The sequence below is a fragment of the Parasteatoda tepidariorum genome, chromosome 1 (genome assembly GCF_982258835.1).
Source record: "Parasteatoda tepidariorum strain Cologne lab strain chromosome 1, Ptep-v5.0, whole genome shotgun sequence".
Classification (NCBI taxonomy): Eukaryota; Metazoa; Arthropoda; class Arachnida; order Araneae; family Theridiidae; genus Parasteatoda; species Parasteatoda tepidariorum.
The window spans coordinates 94,764,266-94,777,305 of NC_141755.1; the positions used below are offsets into that span (position 1 = coordinate 94,764,266).

At 34.6% G+C, this 13,040-nt stretch overlaps 1 protein-coding gene across 1 annotated transcript in view; it reads right to left on the reverse strand.

The window, feature by feature from the left end:
• Positions 1 to 4,649: 4,649 nt before the first annotated feature.
• LOC107451674 (uncharacterized) overlaps positions 4,650 to 13,040 on the reverse strand; it is a 291,208-nt gene continuing 282,817 nt past the window's right edge. The window contains exon 10 of the mRNA XM_043047279.3: positions 4,650 to 6,536. Within this exon, the coding sequence (XP_042903213.1) occupies positions 5,719 to 6,536 (818 nt within the window). The 3' untranslated portion in view covers positions 4,650 to 5,718. The remainder of the gene's footprint in view (positions 6,537 to 13,040) is intronic.

A 13,040-nucleotide genomic window follows, 5' to 3' on the forward strand; every position in this document is an offset into this window, starting at 1 on the left:
CCCCAAGGTTGTTTTCTGTTATTATTTTTATTTTAGTTCCTGCATCATACATTTCTAAAACTTGTAAGTTATTAATAAGCCTAGCCAATTAATATTTTTTTTAACTTTCTTTATGCAACTTATAGACGTTTTTGAATCTAATTATTTTTTTTTTAGTTTTTGTTGAAGGGGAGAGTGCAGCCCATCTGTAAAAAGTAATGTTTTAATTTGTGAAGATACTAAAAATAAAACTAGTGAAACTATTTTTTACTTCAAATATGTTCTTTCCCTCACTGTGGCAGCCTTCATCATTTTGTTCATAATAATAAAAGTAATAGTGGTTTTTCTTTTATTTGATTTATTGTGTAGTGTACTTACATTTCTAATTATTGTTTTAAACACATTTAAAAGCGTAATTGACGTTAACAAAACAACTAACAAAATTGACGTTATTAAAAATACGTTCTCTATAGTAATATTTTACCGTTATATTCAGCCATTAATTTTCAAGGGTTTTATCTGTGTCTCGAAAGTTTCGTCCTTGGTCAATCCCCCGGAACTGCTTCCACAAATCACTTCTTTCAATCATTTCATTCCTCCAGCCCAAATTGGTACGGCTTTCAGATTAAGTGACAAAAATCAAGATATTGAAGTGTATTAATTCCTTGCATTCGAAATTAAAACTTGTAAATTAATAAAATAAAAATGTCTCAAAGATAGCAATTTTGAGTTCTTATATGCGAAACAACGATTAAATTACTGAAATTCAATTCAACTGATAAATGAATAAGTAAGGAAAAAAAAAAGACTTCACTCTCTAAAGCTGACAAAAGCTCACATTGATTAGAGATATGAAAAGACTGATCTTGAGTTTAAAATTTAAAAAATCTATATTTAAATGATAGAGTTCCTTAGTTAAAATTAAATTTTTTATTACGAAGTAAAGGCAGGTTCTATGGCTTAAATAACAGGAAAAATACAATTTTTTTTGTCATCAATAAGATCTAAAAATTTTATTAAATTCTGTTGCTTAGATTGTGATTGGTAAGGTATCTTACATAATCCCCTGTGTTAAGGTGGGAATTTGGATGAATGGGAATTGAAAATTGATAGGAAAAAAAAATTAAGAAATGGGAAATCACATTTGCTAGTTTTTTTTTATTTAAACAAATTCTTTTATCTGTAACTGCAAATTGTGATTAGTTTTTCCTTTACATTGTAGTCCTATTTTTCTTAAATTCCGTGGATTTTCACTTTTTACCCAAATTACTTGATATGTAAAACTGGGGGACCATCCAGAAATAGTACGAAGGTTATTTGAGTATAATATCTTTCTGTTCTATCAAATATGTTGTTTTTGAAGCTTTAGGAAAACTTCTTAAATTTTCGTATCATGAAATTTAAGGGTGGGTTGGAGATCATATACTTTTATACTATTTTTAGAAGACTAAATCAAATCTTGTGTGATAGAACTATGTTTAAAAATAAAGGCTAGGTTTTTAAATCCTCAATTCTATAGTCGCGAAATTTTAAAAAGGTTCACAAATATTTTTAATAATCTCTAGCTTTATTGGACTCTTTTGGCTAGGAAGTTTTGGACCTCTCCTCAATATAGCTCAGACTTTGCGCTAAGTGATTCTCATCTTTTTCCGATGTTTCAAACATCATTTTGGCGGCAACCAGTACAGCGATGACGAAAACGGTAGTGACATCTTGGTTATCGGAGCAGACGGCAAGTAACTATAAAGTGGATATTATAAATCTAGTTGTAAGTGCTTAAGCAAACTTGGCAACTATTCTGGAAAAAGAGAGAGAAACGTATGTAGAATATAAAAAAAAAGTTTTCTTCATGAAAATTTCCTTTCGTTTGGCTTTTACAGGGCGCGTAGCGTTTTTGAAAAGTGCTTAAAGGTGCTTATTTTCGTTTTTAAAAGCCCTTAAAGGTGTTCTTTTCCGTGGGTGTTTTTAAAAAGTGCTTAATTTTCCCCTTTCAGAAATGTGATTTTTTTCTTATGTTGATTTTCGCCACAAATTATGCAAAAGGACATTGTCCTATTCAAAGTTTTCACAATTAATTCAACCCCAATCTATTTCCGCGTAGAGATTATTATATTGTATTTTGCAAGAGATTCTCAATTTCAGACTTCATTTTCCGCCCTCTGTAATAGAATCGAAAAATCTCGGAATTTTTGCTGATTACGGGGACCAACCAAACATTGTCAATTTTTTTTCTCTATTAGTGATCGAAAATTTCATTTCTCTTGTTAATTTCATCGTTTGTAACGAACCATCGTCTTCGTCACTGTAAATAAAACCGGATAAAACCATCAATTGTCAAAAACTTGCCAACCCTGTCTAATTATATTTTTCAAAGTGCTTAAAAATATTTTTTGAGTGCTTGAAAGGTGCTTATTCTTTGTTGAATATTTGGCTACGCACCCTGAAAAAGACATTGTCCTATTCAACGTTTTCACAATTTATTCAACCTCAATCTATTTCGGCGTACCGCCGGTCTGCAGTGTATGAAAACACCATTTGTTTTACATGTTTGATGAAATACTTGCGGGTCCGCACTTACGCATACTGAGCTGGATTCAGTGGGAAGGATTTTTGGCTGTCATGTGCAACCCTGTTGCATTTTGCAAGAGATTCTTAATTTCAGACTTCATTTTCCACCCTCTGTAATAGAATCGAAAAATCTCTCGAATTTTTGCTGATTACGGGGACCAATTAAACATTGTCAATTTCTTTTCCTTCTCATTTCAAATATTTGACTAATTTACTCTCCTAACTCGGAATCTAAAAACATTAGTTCATCGAAATTGCATATTAAGGAAGATTTCGGAAATTACACGAAACTGTTAAATAGAGATAATTAATTTCAAAGTCCTCTTCAGAATAGTTTGAAACTTAAGAAATTAGATAAGTTTCTATACATGAAACCATATATATGACGTAATGCACTTTTCATGCATTAAAGAATTTACATTAACTGATCAAAACTATGATGAAGCAATTAAGTAGGAAATATCGATTTTAATTAAAAAATCATAATGACATTATCAATTTATACAATGCGCTGAAATACGAAGTAAGTCTCGAAGTTAAGACGTTTAGAGGAAACCTTTGCCATATAGCTAGTAAAACAGGTGCAAATGACAGAAATATGTAACTAATCAAAGCAACATAATGCGGTCGGAAACTCCCATATGAAAGAACAGGCTTCTACCAAAGTTATTATATCGTTTTTTGTCGCTGTAATTGCAGGTTATCGAGATTTAAATGAGTTTGGATGTGTTGTCATAGCAGCGTATCAGAGATGGGACATAGTATCTCTGAGGTATTGATGAAAATTGTATTCTTGCGTCCGACTATTTTACTAGGGTACAGTGAAAATCGTGTGTCCGGTACAATATCAAATTTTCGACGTCTCTGCGGCAGGAAAAAAAGTTCGCGACGAGAATCATTAAACGTGAAAGATGTGCAACTCTCTCTCAAATTGTAGCACATTTTAATGCTGGGGCCTCAACAAGTGTAATAGTGCGAACTATTCAATATACCATCATTGATTAGGTCTTTTAAAATCGGACGCTCACATGCGTCTTAGACGTCACAAAACTTCACGTCTCACCTGGGTCAGGCCAAGAGACTGTGAATATTCTGTCTTGTCTGAAGAGTCCCATTCCAATTGTATCGAGCGGATGGAAGTGTACGGCTAAGGAGAAAATCTAATGAATTTATGGACCCTACATGCTTACAGGAGAATGATCGTGCTAATAGAGGCTCCGTTATACTATTGAGCCTGCGCAGTTGGTCTGATATGGGACTCCTGAAATGTCTAGATAAGACTCTGGCATTTGATAGACATGTAAGGATCTTGTCTGATCACCTGCACCCAGTCGTGTACACACCGATGGGGTTATAGAATTCCAGCAGGACAAAGTGACAACCCGCATGTCAAGAGTTGCTTCTGAGTGACTTGAGGAATACTCTTCCGACTTAAAACGTTTTCCTCTGATCACCTAAATTTTCAGAAGAGATTTCCACCATTTTGCACACCTCACACCTTTATATCTGCGGTCTATCATGCAGGATTCAAGGCTTAAACTGTCTGTAGCAAAGCTTTAAACTTTAGTCTGGTCCATACTATGTCGTGTTGGAATATTCGTGCGTGGATGATATTAAGCAGACGCATAAAATTTTTTGTTTCGTTCTGAGGGTATTAATTTGTTGTTGAAATTATTACCCTCAAAATTTGTTCTGGAATTTTAAAGCTCTAAGTGATAAAGAATTCGATTTAAGTATATAGTGGAAACATTCTTCTGCTTTAAAGTTACTTAACCCCTTAACGATCGGCTAATTTTCAAGAAAACGGTCATAAAAGTGCCTATTTTTTTCCTACATCCAAACATCTAGTCCTGAGTCATAGTTTGAAATAAACTAACTAACTACGATTACCTTAAAAATATCCTGGTACTGCCATCTGGTGTGTAAAATGAGAAATAAAAGGCTTTCCAGGCAAAGGAATGAATTAGTTTTATTCTTATTGGCGCGTTACTACTGAACCCTCCAGCCCAGAAATTTCACTGGAGTAAGAAATAGAGGGCGAAACCTCACCCCGTCATTTTTCACAGGAGCGAGAAGGAAGGGGTTAAAGAAATCGTAAAAAATATCATTTAAAGGTTTCTTTTATTAAAATAATGTACACATAAAACTTCTAAGTTGTTAACATTTTGATTGGTGAGAGAGTTATCTGCACCGAAAATAGCATAATAAACATCAGAATATATAAATGTAAACATTATTATTACTAATAAATAAATTTGTTTTGTAGTCATCGTTGAACCACTTTGCTGGTGGATGTTTAATCAAACAAGTACAACCTTGTATTCATTTATCTAGCAACGGCAGTATTCAATTCCGCTTTCGTCATCCTGCGCAACAATCGCAACAATCTTGCAAACATCTCCACTCAATAACAATTAGTATCGCACATTAAAGACATTGCTTGATTCAAATATTTTCAAAATATTTATCTCATGTACACAGCATAGTTCATTGTTCAAACACCTATTCATTGGGTTGTTCAAATCATGATGAATAGTTAGTTCCTCAGCTTCGTTTGCTGGTATATTACTCTTTAAGACACATATGATATTTGGTAAGAAATTATTTAACAACTGACACTAAACGACGCATTGGACATTAACTACAAGAACTAAGAACGTATTTAAAAAGAAGTAAAAAGTTTGCTGCCTGAGTACAACGTACGAATGTACGAAGCATCTATCGAACTTTGAGAGTTCGACCAATGTCTCTGCGATGAATAGAGTCTTTATAGTGAAATGGGCCAGGAAGACTTGATGTTTAAAAAATAAAATGAAAATTAAGAGGTAATTTACACTACTGAAGTTTATGATATTCAGGAAGGGGCGATGAAAGAGTTCAATTGTGTAATGCACTACTGAAATTTGTGATCTTCAGGAAGGAGCGATGAAAAAGTCCGATTGTGTAATGCACTACTGAAGTTTGTGATATTCAGGAAGGAGCGATGAAAAAGTCCGATTGTGTAATGCACTACCGAAGTTTGTGATAACCAAGAAGGAGCGATGAAAAAGTCCGATTGTGTAATGCAGTGTGAAAACTTCCACTGCCAACGGTGGGCAGAAAGTTCGTCTTTCAACACAGTCATAATTTGACTAGCTTTGTGCTTGAGATCTCTTAATAAACAAGTCAAAGTCAACGTTTAGCTATAACATCGGGAGCCGACAAAGTGGATGCGGCGCTTTGTGCTCTCATTGAGTCTTTGTCACCTGTTTCGATACTAGCCTGTGTCTTCATAGTTTCTATTTCTGGATTGTTACGAGCTGCGTAATTCCTAACAGCGGGTGGGCGGTAACCACCTCGACCATAGGGAGCATCTTCATATGGACTCCTAAATGTTGCTAAAGGTACGCCCTTTTCTGATGTGGGCGCTGTCTTGGCTGAGGCAAGTGGTCCTCTAGGTCCATCAGGAGTGACTCTAGCCATTCCGAATTTAGGGAGGCCAATCTCTCCAGGTGAACGAGAGAAAGCAGACCTCGGAACACCAGCTTCCAATGGGCCCCTTAGCCAATTCGATTTATCTATTGGTCCTGGCGTGTCTTTTTCTGGCTTCATAGAAGTTTCTGGTTTCTCTGGGTATTTGAAACCAGTGTAAGGAGCTGGTCCAGAAGCTGGTTTAGTAGAACTAGGACGACTATCTGGCGGCCAACGTCCATAACTACTACCACCTTTACTGTCTAGAGTAGATCTGCTAGATCCTAAAGGTTGCTTTTGCATTCGTTCTAAAGTTGGTTCATTTTTAGCAGGATTGGCAACAACTTTTCCGCCAACGATTCTGTATGTTGGTGGTGGTGGGGAGACGTCCCGTCGGTCTTTCATATGTTGTGGCACTGGTGGTGGAGCTGGTGGTACAATTACGTCACTCTCAAGGCTTTCGAAACTCTCGCTAATGTAGGGATATGGTGGTTGCTGGTAAGCGGCAGCTCTAGGCTTTTTGGGTATAGTTTCTCCACCTGTTAATAATAAGAAAAAAGTACTTAAAAAATTAAAAACAAATAATGGATGTCTTTGATCGCAACTGACAGAACCTGAGATATAATATAATTTTTCATTTTAAATTATAAAATCAAAAAATATGTGAAAATTTGTAAATCTTGCTATTTAAATGCAAAAAATAAAATGATAAATCGATGTTCAGACTTATAAAATAATTTTGAGTAGAATTATCTTTGTATTAACGGGTTTAATAGTTAAATGCTAACTCTTTTTGATTTGGTGAAATAGTTTCAGATGTAGGAAACATAAGCCTCTATGTTACTGACAAAGTTCGAAAGCCATTGATATGCTCATTACTAGCTAATTACGCATATTAACTATAATGTAATCAGTTAAAGTGCGGAATTAAGTGTTTCATGAAATTTACTTAAGTGATACCCGAATTTATGGTTTCCATATCGTCAATGTTCAAAAGCTTGTTTCTCCCATTCTATCAACCAATTTGTTGAATGTTTGATTGTATTTATTGGCTTTATTAAGATATTCGCGATCGCAACGCTCGAGTACGCCGTCTAGCGGGAGCCTGTAAATATCAGACATTAATTTATCACGTTTTCATTTAGTTCCATCAAAGTCATTGACTGAATCAGACGCCATTTTTTAGCAGCAAATAAGAAACAAAATTTCCCAAAGGAAATGGCCGAAGAACTTGAAAAAATTCTCCAGAATATTAGTAAATCTTTCAGGAACAGAACACGCCAAACATTTGAAGAAAAATTCCAAATAATTTTTAATTTCTATTATCAACAAACTTGCAACTGATGACTTCCGATTTCGGATACTGTTACAGATGTGTGTATTAAGGTAAAATGCATTTCTTCTGTCTTCAATTCATTACGAATTAAAGTGAAATCAACATTGCTTTCGTCATTCCAGTGAATAAATATGAATTCAGATCATACAGAATTGTAATAGTTATAGCATATTCTTCTTCGTTATAGAATAGTATATATTTCTGTATCCATATAATTCGGAAACAACAATAAAAAATTATCCAAGTTACTTGAAATAGTGCCATTTGTGCTGATTCTTAATTAATTTAAATCGTTTTCTTGGTAAGTATTTTTTAGTTTTGAAAGAATAAGTTCAGCTAGAATTCAGCTATTCTGTTGTTAGCTACATATTCAAATTCATATCAATTACAAAATTTTGCTGTGTAGTATGTTATCTAAAAGTAATGAAGGGATAAACTATGTATCTATTATTTGAGAATAAAGTTTTCAAACAAGGAACTTATCATTTTGGAATTCTCCGGGAATTATAAATCAGGTAAGTGCAATGATTTTTACAATAAAAAATTTGCTTGTAAATATTTTTTTTTCATTTGATGATGGTTCTCTACAGAATGGTTTTTTACGTCTGATTAAGAACTATAAGAATAATAAAAAAAAGAAACAATATGAAAGTTTTTATTTCAATGTTAAGAATTCTTAAAATCGTTTTTTTTATCCTAAGAATTCTTTATTTTCCGTTTTTTAGTTTATAATTTTTTGATAAAAATTGTTCTCAAAATACTTTTTTTGAAAAATTAAATGGTATAACATTATGTGTTTATGTATACTTCTTGTATATTCCAATGTTTGAAGTAATATGATTCAGAAAAGTATGGAATAAAAATTCGGAACTTACGTATTAACGCCACCGCCGCTACAGATTTGGCGGTTTTTAATTGCCGCCAATCTACACTTAAAATTTTTGCGACAATTCATAAAATAAAACACTTTATTTAAAATAAAAATAGTCAATCGGATTGCGGTGGAAAATGAGCCGATATGGAGTTTAGCATAGATTCAAAACAATCATATCGCCATATGAACTCTGATAAATAAGATTCCAAATGAAATAATATTTCCAAAACGTACGTTTACCAAGATAAAGTTTCATGTTGTGGGAATTGGTACATTTTCGTTTTTTCGGTAAAATATTTCCCTCTTGAAAAAATAAAATTGCATCTCGTTTTGTTTTTGGCAAATCCCAAAGACGAATTTTCGTAGCACTAAAAATGGCGACAAAAAAGGATTGTTTTTTTTTTGTTTTTGTTTCGTCAGCATTCTTTATTTTACGTTTCTTAGTTTCTAAATAATGATTTTTATTGAAACTTGAAATTTTTTGATAAAAATTGTTGTCAAAAAACTTTGTTTACAAAATTAAATTTCATAAAATTATGAGGCTTATGTATACTTTTTTGTTCATTTTAATTTTTGAAGTAATATGATTCTTAAAACTATAGAATGTAAAGTTTAAATGGGCCTTTCATGTTATATCATTAAATTTAGTAAAACTATTTCTCGGGCATTAGGTTTTATCTCTTATAAAAATATACACATTTTTTTCTGTTAATGTACAAATATTTCTCCGATATGTTTTGGATATTCCTTCTCTAATAAAAAGAGATACCATTTTGTTTTCGTTTGCATAAGAAAGAATATCAAGCATTTTTCTTTTTTAAATTTAATTAGCCACAATAAAGAAGGAACGTTGCAATGCTACGTGCTAAATTAACGACGTCTCTAGAGTAACTGAATGACGGTTCATATAGAAATCGCAGGTAAGCGTCTCATACAACAACGCCCCCTATAGTTCGTTGCGATCGCGAATTGAAAATTAAATAAGATGACAATTCCTTTAATTATAATAATTACACTGGGGAAATAAATTAAGAGAATTTGCATATTTTATCGAATTTCATGAAAAGAACTGAACTGAAGTAAAACTACTGCTTCTGGACAAAAATGCAAATCTTGTACATCAAATAAGGAAGCGTACACGTGAGCCTAGGTGGAGCCAGTAGAGAAACAGGCTTTATAAGTGTGCGTAAGTTAAGACGCATTTCGTTCGTTAGCACACATCGGCAAATTTCTTGGTGCTATTTTGCAGCAATAGGTTAAATTCATATTGTAACAGTAAAAATGAATAACCACCAACGTTTAGATGATGGAATGAGGTTGCGAATTGTGGGGAGGTTAGAAGCAGGCCAATCTCTGGTCCAGATTTGTAGAGAGTGTTCAATTTAACGCCCAATGTCGTGTGTAATTTATGGAAACAGTTCCAGGATACCGGATCCATCGAGAGAAAGCCTGGGCAAGGTTGTCCAAGAGCCACGACGGCCAGAGAAGATCGCCATTTGTCCATTATAGTGAGGCGTAACAGACAGGCTGCAGCTTCTCAGCTCTCTCGTGACTTGTATGCAGACACAGGAACCAGTGTATGAAGAGTGACTGTTTCCAAACGACTTCATGAGAGAGACCAGCTGTTTGTGTGTGTCCCGGTCACTTCTACGAACAGGAGAGCCTGTCAGCATGGTGCAGAGAGCATTAAGATTAAAGTATGGTTTAATGGGCTACCGTTCTCTTCCCTAATGAATCCCGGTTCAGCCTAAGCACCGATTCTCTCGGTACGTTCATATGGAGAGAACCAGGGACCCGATATATACCCTCCAATGTCCGCGAAATCGACCATTATGGCGGAGCAGGTTTAATGGTCTGGGCAGGCATCATGCGGGTTTGGCCACACACCTTTCCATGTCTTTGAAAGAGGCTCTGTGAGTGGTGTGAGGCATTGGGATGAGATCTTGGAGCTGTATGTTCGCTTTTTCAGGGGTGCAGTTGGCCCTCAAATCATTTTAATGAACGATAACGCGAGGCCACATAGAGCTCTTCTGGTCGACAAATTTCCAGAGAGTGAGGATAGTCACCGGATGGATTGGCCAGCTAGATCTTCAGACCTCAACCCTATAGAGCAAGTCTGGGACGCTCTGGGGAGGGTAATTGTAACTCGCTAACCCCTCCGAGAACCATCGAAGGAATGAAAACAGCGTTGTTGAATGAGTGGGACCAATTACCACAGGAAATGATGAACTGCCTTATTTCAAGTATGAAATTGCGCTGCAAGGCTTGCATATCTGTAAAAGGGGACCAAACCCCCTATCAACCCATTTTTTTTGTTTATTCTGCAACCACTGTTACATACGTTCCGACGTCAACGAGTGTTACTCACGATCATTCGTGAGTATTATGATTGTTGAGTGATTATTTGTTTTGTACTGTATCAGTGTATGTGCATATCAAATTTCATTAAAATCGATCCAGTTGTCCTAGAGATAATCGACCAAGTCTGCAAGTTCTCTTAATTTCGCACACCTTGTATTTGAACTGTTTGATTCTTTGTATTATTGATCCATGAATTGATTCTATAAACTAATGAGTTGATTCTTTAGTTGCAGTACCTTGATTTTTTTAAATTCCAAAGATAAATAAAAAACATGGTAATTTAGAGTACAGAAATAATCTCGCTGTTGTTCCAGCAAAGATCTTATTTTTACTTTAACGAGTGTCTGTTAGGTAATGTGCAGATTATCTATGTAGTTTGCAGATTACTTAGGGAATTTGTGAAATGAAATACTTTAACGAGTGTCTGTTAGGTAATGCGCAGATTATCTATGTAGTTTGCAGATTACTTAGGGAATTTGTGAAATGAAATACTTTAACGAGTGTCTGTTAGGTAATGTGCAGATTATCTATGTAGTTTGCAGATTACTTAGGGGATTTGTGAAATGAAATACTTTAGCGAGTGTCTGTTAGGTAATGCGCAGATTATCTATGTAGTTTGCAGATTACTTAGGGAATTCGTGAAATGAAATATACTTTAACCAGTGTCTGTTAGGTAATGTGCAGATTATCTATGTAGTTTACAGATTACTTAGGGAATTTGTGAAATGAAATACTTTAACGAGTGTCTGTTAGGTAGTGCGCAGATTATCTATGTAGTTTGCAGATTACTTAGGGAATTTGCGAAAGGAAATACTTTAGCGAGTGTCTGTTAGGTAATGCGCAGATTATCTATGTAGTTTGCAGATTACTTAGGGAATTCGTGAAATGAAATATACTTTAACCAGTGTCTGTTAGGTAATGTGCAGATTATCTATGTAGTTTACAGATTACTTAGGGAATTTGTGAAATGAAATACTTTAACGAGTGTCTGTTAGGTAGTGCGCAGATTATCTATGTAGTTTGCAGATTACTTAGGGAATTTGCGAAAGGAAATACTTTAACGAGTGTCTGTTAGGTAATGCGCAGATTATCTCTGCAGTTTGCTGATTACTTAGGGAATTTTTGCAATGAAATACTTTAACGAGTGTCTGTTAGGTAATGTGCAGATTATCTATGTAGTTTGCAGATTACTTAGGGAATTTGTGAAATGAAATACTTTAACGAGTGTCTGTTAGGTAGTGCGCAGATTATCTATGTAGTTTGCAGATTACTTAGGGAATTTGTGAAATGAAATACTTTAACGAGTGTCTGTTAGGTAGTGCGCAGATTATCTATGTAGTTTGCAGATTACTTAGGGAATTTGTGAAATGAAATACTTTAACGAGTGTCTGTTAGGTAGTGCGCAGATTATCTATGTAGTTTGCAGATTACTTAGGGAATTTGTGAAATGTAATACTTTAACGAGTGTCTGTTAGGTAGTGCGCAGATTATCTATGTAGTTTGCAGATTACTTAGGGAATTTGTGAAATGAAATACTTTAACGAGTGTCTGTTAGGTAGTGCGCAGATTATCTATGTAGTTTGCAGATTACTTAGGGAATTTGTGAAATGAAATACTTTAACGAGTGTCTGTTAGGTAGTGCGCAGATTATCTATGTAGTTTGCAGATTACTTAGGGAATTTGTGAAATGAAATACTTTAACGAGTGTCTGTTAGGTAATGTGCAGATTATCTATGTAGTTTGCAGATTACTTAGGGAATTTGTGAAATGAAATACTTTAACGAGTGTCTGTTAGGTAGTGCGCAGATTATCTATGTAGTTTGCAGATTACTTAGGGAATTTGTGAAATGAAATACTTTAACGAGTGTCTGTTAGGTAATGCGCAGATTATCTCTGCAGTTTGCTGATTACTTAGGGAATTTTTGCAATGAAATACTTTAACGAGTGTCTGTTAGGTAATGTGCAGATTATCTATGTAGTTTGCAGATTACTTAGGGAATTTGTGAAATGAAATACTTTAACGAGTGTCTGTTAGGTAGTGCGCAGATTATCTATGTAGTTTGCAGATTACTTAGGGAATTTGTGAAATGAAATACTTTAACGAGTGTCTGTTAGGTAGTGCGCAGATTATCTATGTAGTTTGCAGATTACTTAGGGAATTTGTGAAATGAAATACTTTAACGAGTGTCTGTTAGGTAGTGCGCAGATTATCTATGTAGTTTGCAGATTACTTAGGGAATTTGTGAAATGTAATACTTTAACGAGTGTCTGTTAGGTAGTGCGCAGATTATCTATGTAGTTTGCAGATTACTTAGGGAATTTGTGAAATGAAATACTTTAACGAGTGTCTGTTAGGTAGTGCGCAGATTATCTATGTAGTTTGCAGATTACTTAGGGAATTTGTGAAATGAAATACTTTAACGAGTGTCTGTTAGGTAGTGCGCAGATTATCTATGTAGTTTGCAGATTACT